Source organism: Balaenoptera borealis (assembly GCF_965194805.1).
Source record: "Balaenoptera borealis genome assembly, chromosome: 3".
In the NCBI taxonomy this organism is placed as follows: domain Eukaryota; kingdom Metazoa; phylum Chordata; class Mammalia; order Artiodactyla; family Balaenopteridae; genus Balaenoptera; species Balaenoptera borealis.
In genome coordinates, this window is record NC_138866.1 from 143,761,326 (window position 1) to 143,788,858 (window position 27,533).

A 27,533-nucleotide genomic window follows, 5' to 3' on the forward strand; every position below is an offset into this window, starting at 1 on the left:
GTCAGTGCTGGTGCTTTGGTACCAGTTCACCTATGGGAGGCCGGGCATACACTCCTAAGCTCTGCTCCTGTGGCTTAACATCTCTGTGCCTGGGTTTTCTCATTTGTAAAAGGAGGGTCAGGGGTGATAAGAATAGTACCACCTCGATAGGGTTATAGTATAAGGGACCCGGTTAGTAGAAAACGTCCAGAGCCGTTCTCTTCCTTCTCAGCCAGAGCTCCAAGTCCCTAAGCCTGGGACCTCAGGGAGCCCTGGGCTTCTGTGCCCTGCAAGGCCACGGTTGTGCAAGCGCTCTCCAGGCTCTTGTTACCCGGGAGCCAGCAACACACCAAAATAAAGGAGCCGGGGACCAGCGGGGAGGGCCGAGCGATCCTCTGCCGGGAGTCTGACCAGGTCAGCTGGGAATGTCTGTCAGCCGTTCAGGGTGGTTCCTGCGTGGGCCTGGAGGTGGGTCAGTGACTCACGCCGGGGCCCTCTCCACCCCCGCGCCCAAATGCTCGGCCCTCCCCGGGCCGGGGCTCACCTAATCCCCGCAGTGGGAGTCGGGGGGCACCCGCGCCTGGGCCCAGGGCTAGGGTTACAGTGCGGTCACTTCACACTCGGCAGCATGTGCAGCTGAGGCCTCCCCCCCACCCCGTGCAGCAGTCTCCCGCCAGCCGGGCAGCGAGGTCAGCTTGGCAAGCCGCTGCCTCTCCAGCCCCGATCTGGCCGCAGGCAGCCGATTCCCCCCGGACCCGAGGAGGTGATGGCAGAACAAGAAGCCAGTGGGCTGCGGGTCCTGCTACGCACGCTCCAGGTAGGAAGAGGCGGAGAGCTGCAGAACGCGGCCGGCTGGGTCTTTGCGGGCCGGGCCTGCCTCGGAGCTGGGCTCTCCCCGCAGTCCCCTCTGGCACCAGTGGCCTGGTTTGCTAAACAGCAGTGACACCGGAGTCAGCAGCAGCTCTCACCTTGAGGCTGACCTAAGTGATGCTATGGTGTTTAAATATTAAACCTGACGGCGTTGAGGAGTGCTCTGCTTAAATTATTGAACCTGGTGGGGTTAGATACTCAGGCGAAAAGATCCAGGTTTGCTCGAGATGAGAAAGATGGAGAAAAAAGCCGTTTGGCAAAAGCAAACCCGTTCAAGTTCTCCCTGAGCAGGGCAGGAGACTTGGGGGTGGGTACGTAGAACTGCCTAGGAGGAAAGCGGCAGCGGGGCAGAGGACCCCTCTGGGCTTCTGCTGAATGGGTGTTACCAAGTTCCCAAAGAGTAGTCTGAGTCGGAATTACCTAAGATGCCCGCTAACAGCGCATCTTCTCAGGCGGGATCTGCCGGAAGGAACCGCAGTCACCAGGGGCAGGGGCCCTGGAATCTGCCTTGCCCTCTTCGTGATTCTATTCACTCCTAATTTTGAGAATTCCTACCCCAGAGCATTAGTTTGTGAACCTGTCTGCAGATTAGAAACTCCCGGAGGGTGTTAAAAAATGCTGACGCCCGCTTACCCAAATTCGGATTTAAATGATCTGGGGAGCAACCTGGGCACTGGAGCTTTGAAAACTCCCCAGGTGGTCTCAAAGTGCAACTAAAGTCAATGAACCCCTGCTCTATAGACTTGGGTAGATGCTTGCACTGAACCAGATGTAGGGAATGCCAGGGCTCAAAGGGAGCTAAGAGATCTTCTACTCCAGGATTTTAAACCTGAAGTCCATGGACGAGTATCATAAGAGGATGGGCTTCAAGGGTCTTCATGACCCTCAGCCCCCGATTTAGAATGTAAATGTTTTGCACTTACGTGCATACTTCCCAGCTTTGAAAAGCTTAGTTTTGCTCGAATTCTTAAGGAAATGTATATCCATAAAAAGTTGAAGAACCAATAAATCCAACCTTCCAGTGCACAGATAAGGCAATTGAGTCTCAGAAGCTTCCTAAGGTCACTTAACAAATTAATAGGGGCACTGGGACTAGCACCAAAGAACTTCAATATCCTTTGGACCTAGTGTCTTTGACTCATTCTATCTGACGCATCAGAGGCAAGAATGCCTCTGGGCTAGGAGTGTTGGGGGTGGGAGTGGACCTCAAAATAAATCTGCATTTGGCCTGGAAGTCACTGCAGGATGAACTCAATCTCCTGTCTTCCTACCCGTGGGGATTTCTAATTGATATTTAGAATGATTGTTCCAGGGCATTGCAAGATTCTCAATCATCAAAGAAAGATTTAATTATGTTCAATATACCCTACTTAGTTCCCAATTAACTAGAACACTAAAATAACCAGAACACGCTTCCCCTGTGTGCTCTAGTTGATCTCAGAATCTGGTGGTGGAATTGACTTGGGTTCCTGGCTGAGCCCTGAGCCAGCGCTCTCCAAGTGCCTGCCTGAACCTGGTTTCTGTCTTGAAAATAGAAGTCAGAACCCTGACATAATTTAAAAAAAGAGAATCCGGAGCAGTTATGCTGTGGAATGATGTTTCATGATGGGTTTCATGCCCCACTCCCATCCCCAATCCCCATGGACTAAACCTGGCAGAGTTTCTGAGAAGGGCTTAGCTGAAGTGCTTTTGATCGGGGATCCCAAAGGTCTTAGGGATTCAAGCCAATCCTCCTTTCCTTGTGCACAATGGTGAGAGACCGAAGGCTTTGTACTGCTACTCAAACCTCTGTGGAAGACAGTGGTTATGTCTGAGCAGAACGTGAGCTCAGGATATGAGTTTCCCGTATCTTTCAGAAGCACCCCAGAACGTTGCCAAAGGAAGGGAGAAAGAGAGATCAGATGACCAGAAAGAGCAAGCACAGGGGTGACAATATCCCCATGATATGACAGTAGAAATCCCCCTACTCCAGAACATCACCACTTCTGCCTCTTTGGGCCACAATGACAAAATAAACTAGATCATTAAGAAATATCAGTTTTCTGCCTATTATCTTTTCCTGTACAGATGGGAAAGGAGTAACTGATTCTTTTTTTTCCTACCCCGACTTATCTCTGTCCTGAAAGTATGAGAATCAGATTTCTACCCAGACATTTTCCAAGTCCCTGACTTTTATCATTTTAGTTGAGGCAGAAAATCAGACTGACTCATGAGGGCCTGGGTGAATGGGGGGGACACAGCCCAGAGCACAGATGAGAGACAGGAAGAACTGGATCCTGCCCCATTTCTGGCACTTACCAGCTGTAAATCCTCAGGCAAGTCCCTCAACCTCTCTGAGCCTTCATTTCTAGATTTGTAAAAGGGAGGCAATAAAAATACTTTGCTCAGCTCTTTGTGCCAGGATTAAGAGAACCCATTTGAAAAGTGCTTGTAAACTATAAATGGCAGTTCAGATGACTCTGGTTTTTATGATTTCCCCAGTTGAGTACACAGTGGAGAGGCTGGGAACACTTGCCTAGGCTTTTCATCAACCTGCCCTGCTTTTTTCCTGGGTGGACTCCAACACACTTGGAAAAAAAAGAAGGTGTCTCATTCGTCCTGCTCTCATTTCTCCATGTGGTTTGAGCTAATGGGGAAGATGGGAAGCTGCCAGGGTAGCAGGATGTGGGCTCCACGCCAGCCCTGTTGCTGGGAGCCCTCACCCAGTGGCGTCCCACAAAATACCAATTAAGTACTTTATCAAAACATGAAAAATGTATAATTATCTGGTCAGCTTTGGCAACTCTGAGCTGTGATATGGGCACATTTTTGCTGTTTGCATTTGCACTTTATTATTTTACGTTATAGTTGCTCAAACTGAATCCCAGGTCTGCATCTTGGCCAAAATGTGCATAGCAAAGCTTCATTTCTCAACTTGGGCTCCAGGAACATTATCTATTATGGATTGCCAACGAGGCTGCAGGATGTGGGGCTTCCTGTCTTGAGTTAGCATTGAGCTTAGATAATAGAAAACCTGGAGGGGGTGACAACTCCACTTTTCCCCCTGGACTTGTTCCTCCAAGGATATTTCCAAGACAACAGGTGATTTCAGCCCCTGGGCTGCAAGGAGGGGATGGGCTGAAGAATGATGACTGATATGTTTCATTCATAGAACTTGGGAGTTTTGTTTCCAAAACATGTGTTTAAAAATTTCCTTTCTAGAATTTTCCACAGAGGACGTAGAAATATCCATCTATTGTACATACATGGGGCTAGGTGTAGCAGAAACTGAGCTTTCCCTTTGGACATCAACAGAAGGGTTTGGAAAAATCAAGAGAAGAATTTTCCTTTTAGATAGTAAACATTGTGCAGACCTTCTAAACATCACAGGATTCCTCTGCTGGTGAAATTTGAGGCTTTCTGAGGTTTTTATTTTTGGAGACTTCTGCCTCAACCGCAAGACAAACGTGGAAATAAACCAAGAGAGGGAGGACTTATTAAATTAAGACTGAAATCTGTCTTAATTTCAAGCACCAGTAGAAACAAAGAAAAAGAAAAATGCCCAAAGGACAAGTGCCCAATGGAAAAGGGACAAAATTGGCAAGAAATAGCCTCTGTCAGTGTCTAAAGAATGACTTGGTGCCAGTCAAACTGGAGGATGAAGGGGGCAATGGAGGCATAGAGCCCTGTGCTGAGCTGGGAGTGGGGAGGTGACCTTCTATAGTGTTTTGTTTTTTAAGACCTTGTTGCTTTCACAGTTTCTTAAACTCCTTGGACTTAGAGATTGGAAAAAATAAATATTGATTAAGGGTCCACTCTATGCCAAATTTTCACGTTCATTACCTAACATCACTCTCTGTGCCACCTGTGAGGGGGATGTGGCTGGTCTGTCTTACAGATGAGGACCCTGACCTTCATAAGCCGCTCAAGTCTCAATGGCAGAAATTTAATAAATCCCTAGAGGAGAGATGTGAAGAGGATCTTGTCACTCCTAGGTCTTTGCACTGGTCTCCGGTGCTTACATGACCTAGGGAATACCCACTCACTCTTTATTTTGAGGGTATTACCTTACCTGACTGAACCTGAAGACCGAGGGGTTATGGATTCTTCATAATAGAACTAAAATAATCTTCCACATCCTGTATTGATATTTGGGTAAATAACTCCTGATAAAGGAAGGTAACAGTTTTGATTTGGGTCAATTGGATATTTTTAATATCTATCTATCCATCCAACCCTCCGTAGCTATCCTATGTGCTAGAAGAAATTCAGAGTATTGGGTAGGATGATACATCAAGAAGAGCAAGGTCTTTGGATCTTGGTTCAGCCATTCAAAACTTGTGTGACTCAGGACAAACTTTTGAACTTCTCTTTGCTGAAACTTTTTTCATTTGTAAAATGAGAATTATAGTATCTACCCATGAGCTTACTATATGTTTGGAGAAAATGCATGTAAAAAGGAGTTATGTGCCTGACAAATAGCAATTATTATAATTAAACACAGTCCCTGCCCTCATGAAAATACAGTGTTCAAGGGGTAAGATAGGAGGATAAAAATATTTGTAGAGCAAGTTTGCATGTGATGAACGCCATGGTAAACATAAACATCAAAAAAAATTCGGTGTAATTTGGGACAAGAGTCTCCTCTTCACTGGATATTCAGGGAAGACCTTGGAAAATGGGTCAGATTTCAACAGAGGAAGGTGCAGTTAAGAGGGTGATAAGGGTCCCCAGTGATCTTTCCTATGTCAGGAAAGTGTGGAGAGTATTCAGGGTATTTGCCGTGGCACTGAGTTTGATTAAAACAGAAAATTCGTGAAGGGGAAGAAAGGAGATTGAAATGGCAGTTTGCCTAAATGCTAGAGAGCCTTGAGTGGCAAGCTTCAGATCCGATCACGCCCTTGGTGATGGCTGCCTATCCCTAAAGGTAGGTGATGGGCGCTACAGGACATTCAGCCAAGGTGACCGTTGAAAAGCTATTTGGATGGGGGACGTTAGACATGACTGCATCTCTGCTTTTTGTTGCCAAGGGATGTGATGTGTTCCCTGCAACCTCCCCATCCTTGACCTACCTTTTATCCTGGTCCTCTTCCTATCCATTCCCAGCCTTTAGCCCTTTCCTGTCACTTAACTCTGCATCTCACTCCCCTCCCCACACCGCCTCAGCCACTGTCCATCCCTAGTCCCCCTCCAGGGGGAAAGGCTGAGATGGATTAAGGCTCAGGAATTGGAGAAGCAGAACTATTTAAACTTTTTTTTTTTTTTTTTTAATTTGGAAGAAACACAAATTATTTTAGAGGCAGCATTCAAATGTCCTTGTGTCAAAGCAGCTCTCATAACATGTCTGCATTAAGATGACCAGAGTTGAGTCCAAAAGTCCCATCCTCACTTTTGGGAATTGAGAGCACTCTGAGTTTCCATCCCCTGAGCCCAGATTCTGGATGTGACCGCCTCCCTGAGCACCCACCTCCGCAGGGCAGCAGGTGAGGGACAGAGGCCTGCATGGCTTTGAGGTGTAATTGGAAATTTGCCATTGCTGGGGACATGTTGAGGCAAATGGCCAACAGAGAATTTCTCTCTGTGGAAATTCATAACCTGGCAACATGTACTCCACAACTCAGTTGCTAAAACTGGAACTATTCTGATGAAAGCCAAACATAGTCTGGGTTTGAGCCCTGGGAGCTGGGGAAGTACGCAACCAGGGAAGAGAAGCTGGTCTGGGTTACCAATCTCTGTACCATATCTGTAAGCATGGGACAGGCAGCTATAAATCAAACAGATAAGGTGCTTCTTCATATTTCAGAAATAGGCACACGGAAATGCATCCACTTGGGTGTGACCTCCATATCCTTGTGCCAGCCCTGAAATGTAGGAAGTCAAAGGTTGTGGGATCTGTATTTTTTCACAGAGTGAATACTGCACGGCTCCTTCAAAGTGACGGATCCGCAAATCAGATTCTCATTAGAGAAAAGAATGTGGTGTAGGGTGAGGAAGAGATCAACAGCAGAGATGCCAAGAATACAAGAATGAGTAGAGCAAAGAGTGTGGAAGAAAACAGAATGGCACAGAGTATGCGCTCAATACATATTTTTTTCCTCCCTTCCCCCTCCCTCCCTCCATCCCTCCCTCCCTGCCTTCCCCTCCCCCTTTCCCTCCCTCCCTCCTTCCTTCCTTCCTTATAAAATTTTGCAAAATGAATACACCCATGTAACCAGCACCCAGACGAAGTGAACTCCCAGCATCTCAGAGGACCCCTCACACCCCCACTTCCAGCCCTGCTCCCCCATTGTAACCACTGCCCTGATCTCTAACCCCACAGATCAGTCTTGCATGCTTCGTGCTTCATGTAACTAGAACCCCACAGTCAATCTTCTTTTGTGTCTGGCTCCTTTCACTCAGCATTGTGAGAGTCCCCCTTTTGATACAGCTGTAGATTGTTCTCACTGTCATTGCTGAAGAGCATTCTGTTGCCTGAACATTCCACGGTTTATTTATCCATTCTAGAGCTCATGATATTTGGGGTAGTTTTCTTTTTTTGGCTATAACAAATATGGCTGCTATGAACATTCCAGTGCATGTTTTTGTGAAGGTAGGTACACGTGTCTGTTGGGTAAATACCTAGAGTGGAGTCGAGGGGTCATGGGATACATGTATGGTCAGCTGTAGTAGATGATGATATTTTTCAAAAATGAGTGCTCCAAAATAAACACCTATTAACCCTGTAAATACCATTAATTTATGAGCATTTTGGGTACTCCACACCCTTGCCCTAACTTGCTTAATTCATATTTGTTAGTTGAAAGTGGCTTGAGATGCTTCGCATGGAGGACTTTGTCATGTTTTATGTGTCTAATTCCCTCTACTTGGTCCCATTCATAATAATGGTTATAATAATAACTAACATTTATTAAACAGTTTCTACACGTAAGGAGCTGTGCAAAGTCCTTCACATGCAACATCTCATTTAATCCTTACAACAACCCAAGGAGGTGGGTGGTATTATTATCCTCATTTTAAAGCTCTCAAACAAGGTTGGAGAGGTTAACACACTTCTCAAGGTCACAAAGTGAGTGAGTGGCAAAGCTGGAATTTGAGTGGAGGGAATCTGACACCAGTGGATGCTTTCTCACCAGGTGTATAAACTCTCTGAGGAAAAGGAGGGGCATTGAGAAGATTCAGAACCGATTTTCCCAGGTGGTAGGTGTCTGCTGAGGAGAATGGAGATCCCCCACTTGTCACATGTGGGGAAGACAGCAGCTGTTCCCGCAAGGCTGGCAGGACTGGCCAAGAGGGCAGAGAACAGCTGCCTCGAGTGGGGGTCAGCAAATGCTAAGGGTCTGATAGCAAATTTTTTAGGCTTTTCTGGCCACAAGATCTTTGTCATACCCGTTCAACCCTGCCACTGTAGTTGTAGACAGTGTGCAAATGAATGGGTTTAGTTCCAGTAAAATTTATGTACAAAAAACAGGGAGTGGGCTGGACTTGGCTGTTGGCGGTAGATTGCGGACCCCTGGCTGGAGGTCCTTTGGGCACAGGCAGGGTGTAGGGGTGGGAGATGGGACAGAAAGAGAGTGATGGAGCAGCAGGGGCCTGTTGGGGCTGCCAACTGCCAAGTGGGGGCTTCCCTCATGTGCCATGGGTGTCCTCCTCAACTCCCAGGCTGCCTTTCTTGCAAAGGCAGCACATCAGATGATGCTCTGAGTTCCTCTGGGGGCAAGTCTTACCGAACCTGAAATGCACACTTCAGAATGTCATTTCCTGCCACTGCTACTGCCTCCAATTTTCTAAGTATCATGGAGGCAGTGATTGTGTCTGTCAGCCCTCCAAGGTGGGATTTCAGGTCATTTTAGCAGCACTTACCAGTGCAACAGGTATCTTGCAGATATTGTCTGCATGCAACAGCGCTACCAGCATAAGACATGTTCAGCCCAACACTTCTCAAACTGGGTTCCACAGAACACCAGTGTTCCCTGGGATGCCAATGAGTATTCTACTCACAAAGGGTCTTGTTGACAGATGGATCTGAGATGTCAGGGTAAATATATTTACTAATTTCTTTACTGAAAAATAATCAATCTTTTAAAGGCTTTTCAAACATTTCTGTCCTACAGCTCTCAGTTTAAATGTCTTTTACTCAGAGAGGAATACTCTGACAGCCCAATGAACTACCCAGTCACTCTGTCCCACCTCTCTAGTTTGACTCTCTGCATAGAACTTGCCATTTCCTGATGCTTGTTTGTATCTTCTCTGCTTTCTTGCACCAGGGTAGGGATCTCATCTGTCTTGTTCACCTTTATCCCTACTACCTAAAGCACTATCTAGGACATAGTACATGCTCAATAAATACTTATTGATTGAATAATAAGATGAATGTGCATGTATATTATCAAGTTGGAGATATACTATATGGCATTTCTAAACCATCTTAGAGATGGGATAATTTTTTATAGCAAAACCCCGCTAGTATCCCCCAGGATTTTAAGAATCCATGGAGCACATTTGGGAAATCCATGGAGCACATTTGGGAAACAATGGTTGTAGACCAATGCCATGATAAATCACTGCTGGTCTGTGAGGGTTGAATTTCTCCTGATCTGGAAACTAACCTCTGGCTTGTTGAAACATTTCTGATCTGAGTTGATACAAAGTTAGATCTATTGGAGACCTAGGGTCATTCCTCTGCTTGGTGAATTCCACAAACTGATGACTCTACGATCTATCTGTGGGCCTTGAGTTACATGAATTCTAATCCTTACTTGATTGGGAGAAAGAATATAAGTGACAGATGTGGAGGTTTAGAAAAAGGTTCTTCCTAGAGGCTCAAGAGAGCCATTCCGCTTCTGATCAGGAGGCCAGATGGTGATAAGAACAGCATTAGCCTCAGGTTTCAGATGAAAGGCAGGGTCAGATTTCAGAGTTGGGATATCTGATGAAACTTCCCCTAGGGAACTTGGAGAGAAGGCAGCTTCTTCAATAAATGGTCAGTAATGAATTCTCCCTCTACTCTTAAAAAAAACCAAACAAACCCAAGTTCAATGTGTGTTAACATCTCTAATCTTCAGATCCCACCAATCAGTACAGCCCAATGCCCTAAATTTCTGACCCATAGGCATCCTTATCCCATCCCTCTTAAAACTCAGATTAATCCAGGAAACCCCCCTGATGATGCAGATATTTTTTACTTTTCACAGTAGGTAGATTTAGAAGTCACTATAAGAAAATTCCATTTTCTCCTTGACTTTCATTATTAAATCATAAAATATATATCATATACCCTAAAGGAAAAAAATTCCCCAAACCACAGCTAAAATTTTAGACTAAGGAAGAGGCTAGAATGATAATATTTGAATAGGTATTATTTGAAAGTGGATATTAAAATTCAAGAAATGTTTTTGCCATGAGCTGCTCACATTTGTTGAGCACTGACTCTGTGCCAGGAAGAAGTCTAAGCATGTGACATGTGTTATCTCATGCAGTCCTCACAACAATCCTATGAGGTGGGTACGACTATTATCTGCATTTTACAGATGAGGAACACAAGGCCCTTGTCAAGGTCACATAACCTTTAAGTCGCAGGGTCAGGATGTGAACTCAGGCACAGTCTGACTCTATCTAGCTTGCTTATTACTCATTGCTATTACTCATCAAGCTACAGTCTCTTTTCCTTTTACCTGTCCTTTTTACCACTACACATTTTTTTCCTGATTAAAGAAGTAATACAAGCTCGTGATTGCAAAAATTTAATTAAAATATAGATATAAATTTTAGGGAGTAAAAATCACCCCATCAAATCCTGATCCCTAAGACAACCACACAAATGCCTGCTGTATATTCTTTTATATGTTTACATACATATAGCAATATGTATATTTCTATAACTATGTCTATGTGTGTATATCATTTTAACACACTGTTATTCAATTTGCTTTTCCTACATGTCAGTATAATTGCACATATTTCAAGCCAGCACATATAGACCCAGCTCAATCTTTTGTGATATAACTTAAATAAATAGAAGTATAGTTTCTTCTAGCGTTTCACTTAAATTTGACTTGGCTTATGTTTTATTTTCGTTTTTTGATGTTTTATGTGTTGCATTTTAATAGTCAACTTTATCAAACTTTTCTTTCATGAATTATTTTTGGCCATGAAACATTTTCCCCAGGATCTAACTCTTATACTTAATGATGTTTGAATTTAACTCCATACCATTCTCTTTTTCTTAAGTGTTGTTGCTTTCATAGAGCTTCTCTGCCATACCACACTTCACCAGTACATGGCAACAGTAAACAAATTTATATGCTTAAAATTTCTTTTACTGGAAGATCCCAGTTCTGTAACATCTAATAGAGCTCTGCTTCATAGTGTTTGGAAATTTTACATTTGACATAAATGTTTATTTAAAATAAACATATATAGGTTTCTTGGCTGGGCTTCAGGAGGCCAGAGTTGATTTTGGATGCTGCCACTGTCTTTCTGTTTGACTCGAATCTCCTGGGCCAGCATACTCTGTTTTGATGGTTTTCAGACTTAAGTGCTAGGAATGTGCCCATTCCTAGCAGAAATTCCTAACAGAAATATCATCTGTTTCCTTGGTATATTATGACTCTCTTGTTAATGGTTCATTCATTTATTGAATGCTTCCCTCGTGCCAGAGACTGTGCTAGGTAGTGGGTGGCAAGGTTCAAGAATCTTATTCCTCAGATACTTTCCTACTGAAATTCTTCCAAATGTTAATGACTAATGTCAGGAAGAGAGAGATCCAGAATGCTGCAGTCACACCTGCCCTCCTTTGCTCCATGGACCATTTTATTCTGTGGTGACTGGCTGAGAACACAGTATTATCATTACTCCAAGTCCCTGGGGAAGATCTGAAGACTCAGCTGCTGTAACATGTTCAGCTATGCCTATGTACTTATGTTAATTCATATGTGGTCTTTTTTTTTAAAACTATTCTTAATCTTTTCATTCTTTTTTCTTCCAGGGAGTGGGGTGTCACAGATTCCTTTTTTTTTGGCTGCACCCCGTGGCATGTGGGATCTTAGTTCCCCGACCAGGGATTGAACACTCACCCCCTGCAGTGGAAGCGAGGTGTCTTAACCACTGGACCACCAGGGAGGTCCCATAGATTCCTTTCTGATGCCATTGAAAGCTAAAGACACTTTCCCCAGATAAATGCTCACGCAAATTTTTGTGAACAATTTCAGGGTAATAAGCCACACCATAAGATTTCACTCTCTCAAGGTATTTACTTGGGTTTTGTTTCATGGAATGGAGCTCTTTAAGGTTGGAATAGTAGAGGTGAATTCTAGTCACATAGAAGAAACCCCACAATTCTGTCCAATTGTGATATATCTTTCATGCCTCCAAACTGGTCACAATATTCTTTTTATATCCACATCCCAACTTTGCCTTGAACATCTTTCATATCTGATCTATACTTGTGAAAATTATAAGTACCTTTGATGGATCAACTGTAATGTTACTTTTCAAAAAAAGCCTCTTTTGGTAAATTGTGTAGGTGATATTTTTCTCTCTCTTCTGAAGTAGCATCTAAGCATTTGTACCTTTCTCTTAAACCATCTATGCTTTGCTTTATTATAGTTGCTCTTTATTTTTCAACAAACCTTTACTGGGCAGGGAGAATCCCAAAATAAATATGACATGGTCCTTGTCCTCCCAGAGCTCACTGTACGTATCTAGAGGAACCAGATATACATTTGAGAATCTCCTGAAAGTTACAGACACTTTCTCTAGATAATCATACATCTGCACTGTAACTAAGCACTTGAATCTTAGATTTGCCTACAGTTTGAATAAGAATCTATGCCATGTGATTGCTCGGGTTGACATATGAACAAATAATTATAAAGTATTATTATAATTGAAGGTATAACAACATGCCCAGTGTACTCTTGGAAGAAGGGGCACCTCAAACAATCTCCAATATTCCATGACCTTCTCTTCCTGAGTAATAGATTGATTAGGTAATTCAGACCAACACTTGTGTTGGAGACAGTTTAAAATATAGATATAATATACATAATTTTTTTCTAAAAAGCATCCATATTCTAGTGAGATAATGAACATTTAATGATCTGAGGACAGAAGAGGTGGGAAACCCAGAGAGATAAGCAAAATTCTGGCACTTCTGCTTTGGAGGCATTTACTATTTTGGAAGGTGTGGCTGGAAAGATTAAATCATATGTTCTGTAGCTTTGCATGTCTAGAAGAAAAGGAGTTGGAATATAGGGCTTGCCAAGAATGGGGACCCTGGTAAACTACTGTCTGCTTTTGGGCTGAGACCTGGAGGGATGCTTCCTAGAAATAAAGGTGAACCATACATAAACTAATCTTTACACTGAGCCATTCTTCAACTCATCTGGGTGGCCCAGAAAATCCTAAGACTTGAATGGGCAGTCTCAGGTTCCTAGAGCTTCCAGGTGCTGGTTGTAGCAAATTAAAATCAGTGCAAGAAAATATCGTACGAGGCCTTACATTAATTCTACAAATAATTTGGAAACCAAGGACAAGGGGAGATAAATCAATATGAGTAAACACCAGCAGAAACAGGGAACTATATTCAATAACCTGTGATAAACTATAATGGAAAAGAATATAAAAAAAGAATGTGTATAACTGAGTCACTTTGCTGTACTTCAGAGATTGGCACAACATTGTAAATCAACTATACTTCAATTAAAAAAAAAAAAAGAAGAAAAAAAGAAATAACAGATTTCTGTTGTACTCCAGAAACGAGAATTACCAGTCACAGAATGTAAGAAAGCTTTGGTTACTATGTTCAAAGAGATTAAAATCAAGTTTGAAAAATTTGGCATTGAACTATAATATATACGATGTGATATAGCAGATTTGAAAAGGAACCAAATAGAAATTCTTCAACTGAAAAATAAATAACCAAAATTAAGAACTCAATGGATAGATTTAACTGCAGATTACACCTGGCTGAAGAAAAAATTGAAAATCAGGTCATAAACTATCTAGAAGGAAGCACTTCATTCTAGAGTTATGGGCTGCATTCTAAAGTTATAGGCTGCTTCCAGAGAGAGGACATGACCTTAGAGATCTCTTCATCCGGACAGCAGTTCCCAAAGAGGGACTCAGGTGAGAGCTGTCAGTCACTAATATTCCCTTTGGTTTGGGGGATGAGTGCCTCAGTCCCGAAGGGGAGACCCAAGAGGCACAGCTGTAGCATCCACTACAGGTGACAACTGATAAGACTGTGCATCAAGCTACCTAGGTTCAAATCCTAGTTTTGCTGCTAATTGACTCTGTGATCTTGGGCAAGCCACATAACCCCCTGGGTCACAGTTCCCTCATCTTTAAAAAGAACAGGAGTAGGAATGAGATAATATTTTCCTCAAATTTAGTCATTTGTATGCTACTTTCATACTTTTTTTTTCATATTTTGGATCAACGATACTATTGTTTACTTAACATGATTTATTTCAGCAAATTTATTCATTTTAACTTAATGTAACTTAAGGTGGCACTTTATATACAACCATAGATGTAGCAGTAGTACTTAGCAAAAATAGAAAGTAGCGACAAAAATAAATTTAATATAAACAATGCAATGCTGTTAAAGTCCAGCTAGACACTTGCCTGTAGAGTCTCTGAGCCTGCTCTCTGCTTTCTAAAAAGATTAGCAACTATTGGAAAATAATTGGAAATATACTAATAACTAAGATGTTAACAGACATTCCCTAAAAGAAGAATAAACACTTTACTGGGAATAAATGTTTTTCTGTATGTGATTCAGTGAAATTCAATGCTATGTCTCCTGTGACATCCAAATCCAGGTCATATACTCTCAGTAGGAGATTTCTGACCTTCGAAGAAAATCTGGATTAGGTAGCCTTTAGGGTGAAATTATGTTATTCCATGATTCTCTCCTTGTGGGAAAGGAATATTAGAGAGAAAATATTTATGAGTTATACTTCTTTTTAAAGGTCATACATCTATTAGATTGAGTACCAACCAGAAGCTTGAGGAATTAAATTTATTGGATAGGGTTTCTAATATGAGCACACCATATCTGAAATGTAGCCATGATGACTAGCAACGAGAATGCAAGGCTTCAGTTCTCCCAATACCCCTGGAAGAAAGAGCCTCTCATAGGTGGTAGACACTCCCTTTGGTAGCCTAGCACAGCTCTACCCTACATCTAGCTTCCTGTCCTCAGGGATGACTGATCTGAAGTAGCACAATGTATGGTCCTGTCATCCTGAGACCACCAGTTTCTTGTTCAGATGCTGTTTCCATGCTGACTTGGAGTTAGCCAGTTTATCCCAGGTCATTTAGGCATTAATAGGAGGGCCCTTGAAAATTCTTCCCGTGATATCGTCCAGGTATTGGACCCTGTACCAGGTTGCCCAAACCTATTGGCCTGCTTTCAGAGTTCTATCACCTCTGCCTATGTTAATCACTATCAGGAATAGAACTCTGAGTCTTCTCTAGCATTTCAGCTGTATTCTAAGCTTAACTAGAGTTACTGTTTCTGATTCTTTACTCAGCTATGGTAATAAACAGTTCATCCTAGTCTTGGCATCCTTTCATCCCCCAATGTTAGGATTTGGCATGGCCTATTCAATTGACCTGCAGTAGCCGACCAAAGGATGGCTGGAATTCTATGTCCATACCCATTTCCTCCATAAACAAATCAGGAAAATTATCTTTCTTGAGGCTAGTAAAGGTGTTCACCTTAGTGGGGCCAGCACCCTTCATTCAGTTAGTCCTACATTCTGAATATTCACCAAGAATTGAGACCATGAAGCCTCCTTGCTTCTATCATAAAACCAATTTATATCAATACATAAATAATGATGATGATGACATTATTATGATGAGGAGGAAGAAGGTGAGGAGGAGGTGCAAGAAGAGAAGGGGCAAGAGGAGAGAAGCAGAGGGGAGAGACCCTTATTGAGCATGTACTAGTTCCAGGACTGATGCTCAGCCTTTCGCAGAGGCAGGGCCGATAGTAATCTTTGAATATAAATGCTTCCATGTGATGAATTCATCCCTTAAGTTTTAGAGCTCAAGTGCTATTGAACAAACTAATATGTCTTATTCTCTTCTGGACCAACCCAATCTTGGCTCTTTTTATGGATCTTTCCAACTCTTCTTGGTAGCGAGTCAGTTCTCAGACCCAATTCAATGAGGTCTGTGAAAGTGAATTAGTTTTATATATACAGTTTTATTTGGTTTAACTTACGAGTCACATGGAATATCCAAAGATATGCTAGTATTTATAGAGTGACCTGCCAACTCAGCCCTCCATCTCTTCAATTCTCATCTGAGAATCCCTTTTCTCTTTGCTACCAAATGTCTTTCTTGCTCCCCATGCTGTTATTTAATTCTGAAACTGGCAGAGGCACAAAACTTATATGAATAATAATGTACAAATAAATGTGTGTTCAGCTTGATGTATGGATAACTTCTGTGCGGTATTGTAACCCAGTGTTTTTTTGTTTTTATTTATTTATTTATCTATTTACCTATTTATTTATTTATTTATTTATTTTAACGTCTTTATTGGAGTGTAATTGCTTTACAATGGTGTGCTAGTTTCAGCTTTATAACAAAGTGAATCAGCTATACATATGCATATATCCCCATATCTCCTCTCTCTTGCGTTTCCCTCCCATCCTCCCTATCCCACCCCTCTAGGTGGTCACAAAGCACCAAGCTGGTCTCCCCGTGCTATGTGGCTGCTTCCCACTAGCTATCTATTTTACATTTGGTAGTGTATATATTTCCATGTCACTCTCTCACTTCGTCCCAGCTTACCCTTCCCCTCCTTGTGTCCTCAAGTCCAGTCTCTACATCTGCATCTTTATTCCTGTCCTGTGCCTAGGTTCCTCAGAACCTTTTTTATTTTTTACTTTTTTTAGATTCCATATATATGTGTTAGCATATGGTATTTGTTTTTCTCTTTCTGACTTACTTCACTCTGTATGAGAGACTCTAGATCCATCCACCTCGCTACAAATAACTCAATTTCTTTTCTTTTTATGGCTGACTAATATTCCATTGTATGTATGTGCCATATCTTCTTTATCCATTCATCTGTTGATGGACACTTAGGTTGCTTCCATGTCCTGGCTATTGTAAATAGAGCTGCAGTGAACATTGTGGTACCTGACTCTTTTTGAATTATGGTTTTCTCAGGGTATATGCCCATTAGTGGGATTGCTGGGTGGTATGGTAGTTCTAGTTTTAGTTTTTTAAGGAACCTCCATACTGTTCTCCATAGTGACTGCATCAATTTACATTCCCACCAACAGTGCAAGAGGGTTCCTGTTTCTCCACACCCTCTCCAGCATTTATGGTTTATAGACTTTTTGATGATGGCCATTCTGACTGGTGTGAGGTGATAGGTCACTGTAGTTTTGATTTGCATTTCTCTAATGATTAGTGATGTTGAGTATCCTTTCATGTGTTTGTTGGCAATCTGTATATCTTCTCTGGAGAAATGTCTGTTTAGGTCTTCTGCCCATTTTTGGATTGGGTCGTTTGTTTTTTTGATATTGAGCTGCATGAGCTGCTTGTAAATTTTGGAGGTTAATCCTTTGACAGTTGCTTCATTTGCAAATATTTTCTCCAATTCTGAGGGTTGTCTTTTCGTCTTGTTTATGTTTTCCTTTGCTGCGCAAAAGCTTTTAAGTTTCATTAGGTCCCATTTGCTTATTTTTTTTTATTTCCATTTTCCTAGGAGGTGGGTCAAAAAGGATCTTGCTGAGATTTATGTCATAGAGTGTTCTGCCTATGTTTTCCACTAAGACTTTTATAGTGTCTGGCCTTACATTTAGGTCTTTAATTCATTTTGAATTTATTTTTTTGTATGGTGTTAGGGAGTGTTCTAATTTCATTCTTTTACACTTAGCTGTCTAGTTTTCCCAGCACCACTTTTTTTTTTTTAAATTTATTTATTTATTTATTTATGACTGTGTTGAGTCTTCGTTTCTGTGAGAGGGCTTTGTCTAGTTGTGGCAAGCGGGGGCCACTCTTCATCACGGTGCGCGTGCCTCTCACTATCGCGGCCTCTCCTGTTGCAGAGCACAGGCTCCAGACGCGCAGGCTCAGCAGTTGTGGCTCACGGGCCCAGTTGCTCCGCGGCATGTGGGATCTTCCCAGACCAGGGCTCAAACCCGTGTCCCCTGCATTGGCAGGCAGATTCTCAACCACTGCGCCACCAGGGAAGCCCCCAGCACCACTTATTGAAGAGGCTGTCTTTTCTCCATTGTATATTCTTGCCTCCTTTATCAGAAATACAGTGACCATATGTGCGTGGGTTTATCTCTGGGCTTTCTATCCTGTTCCATTGATCTATATTTCTGTTTTTGTGCCAGTACCATATTGTGTTGATTACTGTACCTTTGTGGTAGAGTCTTAAGTCTGGGAGCCTAATTTCTCCAGCTCCGTATTTCTTTCTCAAGATTGCTTTGGCTATGCAGAGTCTTTTGTGTTTCCATACAAATTGTGAAATTTTTTGTTCTAGTTCTGTGAAAAATGCCATTGGTAGTTTGATAGGGATTGTATTGAATCTGTAGATTGCCTGGAGTAGTATAGTCATTTTCACAATGTTGATTCTTCCAATTCAAGAACATGGTATATCTCTCCATCTATTGGTATCATCTTTAACTTCTTTCATCAGTGTCTTATAGCTTTCTGCATACAGGTCTTTTGTCTCTCTAGGTAGGTTTATTCCTAGGTGTTTTATTCTGTTTGTTGCAATGGTAAATGGAAGTGTTTCCTTAATTTCTCTTTCAGATTTTTCATCATTAGTGTATAGGAATGCAAGAGATTTCTGTGCATTAATTTTGTATCCTGCTACTTCACCAAGTTCATTGATTAGCTCTAGTAGTTTTCTGGTAGCATCTTTAGGATTCTCTATGTATAGTATCATGTCATCTGCAAACAGTGATAGCTTTACTTCTTCTTTTCCAATTTGGATTACTTTTATTTCCTTTTCTTCTCTGATTACTGTGGCTAAAACTACCATAACTATGTTGAATAATAGTGGTGAGAGTGGGCAACCTTGTCTTGTTCCTGATCTTAGAGGAAATGGTTTCAGTTTTTCACCATTGAGAATGATGTTGGCTGTGGCTTTGTCATATATGGCCTTTATTCTGTAAGGTAAGTTCCCTCTATGCCTACTTTCTGGAGGGTTTTTATCATAAATGGGTGTTGAATTTTGTCAAAAGATTTTTCTGCATCGATTGAGATGATCATATAATTTTTCTCCTTCAATTTGTTAATATGGTTTATCATATTGATTGATTTGCATATATTGAAGAATCATTGCATTTCTTGGATAAACCCAACTAGATCATGGTGTATGATACTTTTAATGTGCTGTTGGATTCTGTTTGCTAGTATTTTGCTGAGGATTTTTGCATCTCTATTCATCAGTGATATTGGCCTTTAGTTTTCTTTCTTTGTGACATCTTTGTGTGGTTTTGGTATCAGGGTGTTGGTGGCCTTGTAAAATGAGTTTGAGAGTGTTCCTCCCTCTTCTATATGTTGGAAGAGTTTGAGAAGGATAGGTGTTAGCTCCTCTCTATATTTTGATAGAATTTGCCTGTGAAGCCATCTGGTTCTGTGCTGTTGTTTGTTGGAAGATTTTTAATCACAGTCTCAATTTCAGTGCTTGTGATTGGTCTGTTTATATTTTTTATCTTCCTGGTTCAGTCTCAGAAGGTTGTGCTTTTCTAAGAATTTGTCCATTTCTTCCATGTTATCCATTTTATTGGCATATAGTTGCTTGTAGTAATCTCTCATGATCCTTTGTATTTCTGCAGTGTCAGTTTTTACTTCTCCTTTTTCATTTCTAATTCTATTGATTTGAGCCTTCTCCCTTTTTTTTTTGATGAGTCTGGCTAATGATTTATGAATTTTGTTTATCTTCTCCAAGAACCAGCTTTTAGTTTTATTGATCTTTGCTATTGTTTTCTTCATTTCTTTTTCATTTATTTCTGATCTGATCTTTATGATTTCTTGCCTTCTGCTAACTTTCTTGTTTTTTGTTCTTCTTTCTCTAATTGCTTTAAGTGTAAGGTTAGGTTGTTTATTTGAGATGTTTCTTGTTTCTTGAGGTAGGATTGTATTGCTATAAACTTCCCTCTTAGAACTGATTTTGCTGCATCCCATAGGTTTTGGGTCATCGTGTTTTCATTGTCATTTGTTTCTAGGTATTATTTGATTTCCTCATTGATTTCTTCAGTGATCTCTTGGTTATTTGGTAGTGTATATAGCCTCCATGTGTTTGGTTTTTTTTACAGATTTTTTTTCTGTAATTGAAATCTATTCTCATAGCCTTGTGGTTGGAAAAGATACTTGGTAGGATTTCAATTTTCTTAAATTTACCAAGGCTTGATTTGTGACCCAATATATGATCTATCCTGGAGAATGTTCCATGAGCACTTGAGAAAAATGTGTATTCTGTTGTTTTTGGGTGGAATGTCCTATAAATATCAATTAAGTCCATCTTGTTTAATGTATCATTTAAAGCTTGTGTTTCCTTATTTATTTTCATTTTGGATGATCTGTCCATTGATGAAAGTGGGGCGTTAAAGTCCCCTACTATGATTGTGTTGCTGTCGATTTCCCCTTTTATGGCTGTTAGTATTTGCCTTATGTATTGAGGTGCTCCTATGTTGGGTGCATAAATATTTACAATTGTTATATCTTCCAAGAGGAAGATCGATCCCTTGATCATTATATAGTGTCCTTCTTTGTCTCTTGTAATAGTCTTTATTTTAAAGTCTATTTAGTCTGATATGAGAATTGCTACTCCAGCTTTCTTTTGATTTCCATTTGCATGGAATATCTTTTTCCATCCCCTCACTTTCAGTCTGTATGTGTCCCTAGGTCTGAAGTGGGTCTCTTGTAGACAGCATATATATGGGTCTTGTTTTTGTATCCATTCAGCCAGTCTATGTCTTTTGGTTGGAGCATTTAATCCATTTACATTTTAGTAGTTACCGATATGTATGTTCCTATTACCAGTTTCTTGGGGTTGTTTTTGTAAGTCTTTTCCTTCTCTTGTGTTTCCTGCCTAGAGAATTTCCTTTAGTATTTGTTATAAAGCTGTTTTGGTGGTGCTGAATTTTCTTAGCTTTTGCTTGTCTGTAAGGTTTTAATTTCTCTGTTGAATCTGAATGAGATCCTTGCTGGGTAGAGTAAGCTTGGTTGTAGGTTTTTCCCTTTCATCACTTTAAATATGTCCTGTGACTCCCTTCTGGCTTGCAGAGTTTCTGCTGAAAGGTCAGTTGTTAACCTTATGGGCATTCCCTTTTATGTTATTTGTTGTTTTTCCCTTGCTACTTTTAATATTTTTTCTTTGTATTTAATTTTTGATAGTTTGATTAATATGTGTCCTGGTGTGTTTCTCCTTGGATTTATCCTGTATGGGACTCTCTATGCTTCCTGGACTTGATTGACTATTTCCTTTCCCATATTAGGAAAGTTTTCAACTATAATCTCTTCAAATATTTTCTCAGTCCCTTTCTTTTTCCCTTCTTCTTCTGAGACACCTATAATTAGAATGTTGGTACGTTTAGTGTTGTCCCAGAAGTTTCTGAGACTGTCCTCAATTCTTTTCATTCTTTTTTCTTTACTCTGCTCTGTGGTAGTTATTTCCACTATTTTATCTTCCAGGTCCCTTATCCATTCTTCTGCCTCAGTTATTCTGCTTTTGATTCCTTCTAGAGAATGTTTAATTTCATTTATTGTGTTGTTCATCATTGTTTGTTTGCTCTAGTTCTTCTAGGTCCTTGTTAAACGTTTCTTGTATTTTCTCCATTCTATTTCCAAGATTTTGGATCATCTTTACTGTCATTACTCTGAATTCTTTTTCAGGTAGACTGCCTATTTCCTCTTCATTTATTTGGTCTGGTGGGTTTTTGCCTTGCTCCTTCATCAGCTGTGTGTTTCTCTGTCTTTTCATTTTGCTTAACTTACTGTGTTTGGGGTCTCCTTTTTGCAGGCTGCAGGTTCACAGTTCCCATTGTTTTTGGTTTCTGCCCCCAGTGGCTAAGGTTGGTTCAGTGGGTTGTGTAGGCTTCCTGGTAGAGGGGCCTGGTGCCTGTGTTCTGGTGGATGAGGCTGGATCTTGTCTTTCTGCTGGGCAGGACTGTGTCTGGTGGTGTGTTTTGGGGTGTCTGTGGCCTTATTATGATTTTAGGCAGCCTCTCTGCTAATGGGTGGGTTTGTGTTCCTGTCTTGCTAGTTGTTTGGCATAGGGTGTTCAGCACTGTAACTTGCTGGTCGTTGAGTGGAGCTGGATCTTAGCATTGAGATGGAGATCTCTGGAAGAGTTTTCACTGTTTGATATTGCATTGAGCTGGGAGGTTTCTGGTGGACCAATGTCCTGAACTCGGCTCTCCCACCTCAGAGGCACAGGCTTGACACCAAGACCCTGTCAGCCACACAGCTCAGAAGAAAAGGGAGAAAAAAATAAATAAATTAAATAAAATAAAGTTATTAAAATAAAAAATTAAAAAATTAAAAATTAAAAAGTAATATTAAAAAAGGAAAGAAAGAAAGAAACTAAACCAAAAAACAAATCCACCAATGATAACAGGCACTAAAAACTATACTAAAAAACAAAAGAAAACAAAAAATGGACAGACAGAATCCTAGGAAAAATGGTAAAAGCAAAGCTATACAGTCAAAATCACACAAAGAAGCATACACATACACACTCAGAAAAAGAGAAAAAGGAAAAAAAAAAATCTATATATATAAAAGAATACAAAAATTAGAGAAAATGAAAAGGAAGAGAGCAGCCAAATCAATAAACAAATCTACCAATGATAATAAAGTCTAAATACTAAACTTAGGTAAACATAAAGGAGAAACAAATTAGATGCAGAAAGCAAACCCCAAGTCTACAGTTGCTCCCAAAGTCCACCGCCTCAATTTTGGGATGATTTTTTTTCTATTCAGGTATTCCAGAGATACAGGGTACATCACGTCAATTGTGGGGATTTAATCCGCTGCTCCTGAGGCTGCTGGGGGAAATTTCCTTTTCTCTTCTTTGTTCACACAGCCACTGGGGTTCAGCTTTGGATTTGGCCCCGCCTCTGAGTGTAGGTCGCCTGAGGGCGTCTATTCCCTTTTGGGAAGTCTGAGGTTTTTTGCCAGTGTTCAGTAGGTGTTCTGTAAGAGTTGTTCCACATGTAGATGGATTTCTGATGTATTTGTGGGGAGGAAGGTGATCTCCACGTCTTACTCCTTTGCCATCTTGAAAGTCTCTAACCCAGTGTTCTGTTGTGTTTGTCGAGTGCTTGGATCTACAGAGAGAACGGGATGGTTCACTATTCAGTGAATTTGGTGCTTATGTTACATGTACTTGGTCTTTGTGAGATTTGGTTCATAGAATTGTTTTCAGGAAAGCTAATTCCCCATTACTCAGGACAGAAATGCATTTGGATGCACTCCAAGGTAACCATGGTTAAAGCAATTTTCATGCATGATATGTAAGGCTTGCATGAAGATGGAACACTGATATGATGCAGAAGACCTCTGAACCTATCTTGAGCCCTAATCAGAGTTAGGAAACCTGCATTTGATTTCGGGATAATACCTGTCTTTTCAATTGACTCCAGTGATTGTCAACTAGGGATAATTTTGTCCCTCAGGGGACATTTGGCAATGTCTGGAGACAATTTTGGTTGTCACAGTTGTGGGGGATGCTACTGGTTAAACATCCTATAATGCTTAGCATCCTAATGCTGCTAAATGCAAAATGTCCTACAAGGCACAGAATCTGGCCCCCTCCTAAGGAATTGCCCAGTCTAAAATGTCAACAGTGCCGAAATTAGGGGCCTGCTCTGTTCAATCAGCCCTTCATTCACTTTACTAATTGAGGCTGAAATTTAAGATGGCACAATACCAGATAGCACAGTGTAATTTGGTCCAAATGATACTTTCCCTGAGAAGGATAGTGATGCTGTCTTTGTTAATTCTTTGGATTTGCTCATAGAAGAATCAAGCTAGTGAATCTCAGGACAAATGTTTTCTCTCCAGAGCCACCTCCTCCTCATTCCCACTGGCAGTGTGCTTTTGCACCCTGAACCAGTTGGCAGTGATCAATGCAATTTGCTTTGATGTATTCCTGAGGCTAGAGGAATTGTTGAACTATGTGAGTGACACATGCCTGGAGGCAAAGTGTATTATAATTCATAAATGGGAGAAGGAGACCAATTAGAGTTGATTAAAAACAGAATACACTGTGGGAAACATTTGGGGTCCAAAATCATTCAGCAAGCAAACGTATGCATGCCAAGATCCAGGCATGTCCAAAATGAAGATGGCCAGTGTGCCCTATGGTTTACAAGTGCATAGGAGACCACAGGAGAAGATAAAATAAAAGAGTTTTACAAAAAACTTGGGTCCTCCATGACTTTTATCCTGTTCTTATTTCTTCTGCAGCATGGTTAGAGAGTGGAGAGCTTAATTTTGATCTTTAGTGGCCAGACACTGGGTTAAGCTCCAGAGAGAGCTGAATTTCAATCCTGGTTCTAGTACATATAAACTGTGTGTTCCTAGGCAAGTTATCTAGCTTCCTTAAACCTCAGTTTTCTCTTCAGTATAATGGGGAAAATGATATCTACCTGTTGTGAAGTTGAAAGGCTATTGATATCATTTGTGAACATGCTAACACAATTTTGGCACACTTTACAAATGGTCCCTGATTTACAATGATTTGATTTATGATTTTTCGACTTTATGATGGTTTGAAAGCAACATGCATTTAGAAGAATCCCAAGTTTGAATTTTGAATTTGGATCTTTTCCTAGCTAGCGATGTATGATATGATACTCTGTCTTGATGCTGGGCAGCAGCAATGAACCTCAGCTCCCAGTCAGCCATGTGATCATGAAGGTAAACAACCGATACACTTACAACCATTCTGTACCCAGACAACCATCTGTTTTCACTTTCAGTACACTATTCAATAAATTACATGAGATAGTCAACACTTTATTATAAAATAGGCTTTAGGTGATTTTGCCCAATGGTAGGCTAATGTAAGTGTTCTGAGCATGTTGAAGGTAGGCTAGGCTAAGCTATGGTGTTCAGTATGTTAGGTATATTTAATGCATTTTGTACTTATGATATTTTCAACTTAGAATCACAAGATGTAACCCCATTGTAAGTTGAGGACTATCTGTAGATGCTTGATGGCCATGCTTGATGGGTGAATATTCACCCATCTTCCCCCGACCCACACCTGAAGCAATGCCAAGTCTCCCATCCCGCTAAAATGTTGAGCTTCTCAGAAGTTCGTTCTTGGAAGAATTTTGGATGTGCTTCAGGGTGAAAGGCACACTCTAGAGCTCCTCGGTGGATACAGGAGGATGGCTTACTACCATTGCTTTATTGTTCACATTTAACCAGCATTCTCTCTTCTTCTGTCATTGGTAGGGGGCAGAGATGGGAGAAAGGAGGATGACAAACACTTGGTTCAAGTCTACTCCATGGATTAGAAAATGAGACTCTCTGGGAATTGACTGGCTTCCGCTTTGCCCCCTCAGTGTTTCTCAGAGCCTCATGCAACCAAATGGATTCCAATTCTGGTGGTTGTACAGTAACACCTCACTTTTTATAACTCAGTTCTCCAGGAGAATCAGATCTTTTGAAAAATAATTGAGAACCAAGACAATAACCAGTTAATGAATGGGAAGAGCCCAAACTGATGCCATGCTATAAAATCCATATACAGTGTTAGGAGAGCCCCATGCTACCATAACTAGAGTTGCCTTACTCTTAAATACTTTACATGCAATTAAACACACCTCTTGATCTAATTTCAAGGCAACTGTCTCGCTGGGACCAGGTCAGAATGGCCATCATCAAATAATCTACGAACAATAAGTGCTGGAGAGGGTGTGGAGAAAAGGGAACCCTCTTGCACTGTTGGTGGGAATGTAAATTGCTACAGCCACTGTGGAGAACAGTACGAGGTTCCTTAAAAAACTAAAATTAGAACTACCATATGACCCAGCAAACCCACTACTGGGCATATACTCTGAGAAAACCATAATTCAAAAAGAGTCATGTACCACAATGTTCATTGCAGCACTATTTACAATAGCTGGGACATGGAAACAACCTAAATGTCCAATGATAGATGAATAGATAAGGAAGATGTGGTAGATGTATAGAATAGAATATTACTCAGCTGTAAAAAGGAACAAAATTGGGTCATTGCAGAGATGTGGATGGACCTAGAGTCTGTCATACAGAGTGAAGTAAGCCAGAAAGAGAAAAACAAATATTATATATTAACACATATATGTGGAACCTAGAAAAATGGTACAGATGAACCTATTTGCAGGGCAGGAATAGAGACACAGACGTAGAGAACGGACATGTGGACACAGCGGGGGAAGGGGAGGGTCGGACAAATTGGGAGATCAGGATTGACATATATACACTACCATGCATAAAATAGATAGCTAGTGGGAACATGGTGTATAGCACAGGAAGCTCAGCTTGGTGCTCTGTGGTGATCTAGATGGGGGGGAGGGTGGGAGGGAGGTTCAAGAGGGAGGGGATATAGGTATACATATAGCTGTTTCACTTCATTGTACAGCAGAAACTAACACAACTTTGTAAAGCAATTATACTCCAATTAAAAAAAAAAGATTAAATGGGAATACACTAAATATAGCTCCTTTGACACAAACAAGAAGTTGTAACTCTATGCCCAAGCAGACTTAAGTTTACACATTGACCATAGTAATTAATTTTCATGATAATGAGCATACATCCTCACCAAGATCTTCACCAAACAATTTTGTGTGTCTTCTTTTTAAAGGAGATGGGAAATTTCAAACTTTGTACATATGATGAAATAAAATGTAATAAAATGTGGATTGAAATAAAGTGAAAAGGGATAATATACACAATACAGCTCCTTGCTGTGCTTAGTTGGTACTTGTTAAATGTTGTTATTAATATAAAATATTGTAATATGATAATCAGGAGAGGACCCAGGTTTTGTGGGGCCTGAAGCTTTTATAATTTTGGGGTTCCTTGTTAAGAAAAAGAGTACAAAATTACAAATACAAAATTAAATATGAATGGGAATGTTTATTTAGAATAAGAAACCTTTACAAAGTAATGATTTTTAAAAAGCTGACAAATACCACAAGCATCACAAAATCCAGAAAAATAATGTATTTTTTAATTGACTTCCTGGCATTCCTTTAAAATCCTTTTTATCATAACTTTTTTCTTTTGCTGACTATTCTTTGATTGCCCTATTCACATGGCATTTTACAATACCCTCTTCTATAGAGAATGAGGACAATTCAACCTCTTCCTAGCATGGCTGATCAAAATTTATTTTTTACTATTGATAATTAAGGAAAAATTTCTTTCAGTGTTACAACTTGTTTTGGGGTCATATCAGGTAAACTTTTAGTATTATTGTCAAATTTGGGAAAGCCTTTGTTGAGTTTCTTTTAAAAGAGCTGTAAGTTTTGAAAGAACATGTCATAGACCAAATTCTGGCTCTGTCCACTGCATCCCTTGTTCCCCTTCCATTACCCACATCCAGGGCTGGATGCTGTAGGCGACGTTCCCATACTGACGAGACCTTCGTGTCATGATGCTGGTGAGTCTGCATAGGTAGGAACATTCCTGGAAGCCATTGCTCTGCCAGGATG

General features: G+C 40.8%; 1 protein-coding gene across 1 annotated transcript in view; it reads left to right on the forward strand.

Moving 5' to 3' along the window:
• The first annotated feature begins 730 nt into the window (after positions 1–730).
• The window catches only part of AGBL1 (AGBL carboxypeptidase 1), an 803,597-nt gene continuing 776,794 nt past the window's right edge, over positions 731–27,533 (forward strand). Inside the window, 1 exon segment of the mRNA XM_082388897.1 lies at positions 731–796. Coding sequence (XP_082245023.1) covers positions 746–796 — 51 coding nt within the window. The 5' untranslated portion in view covers positions 731–745.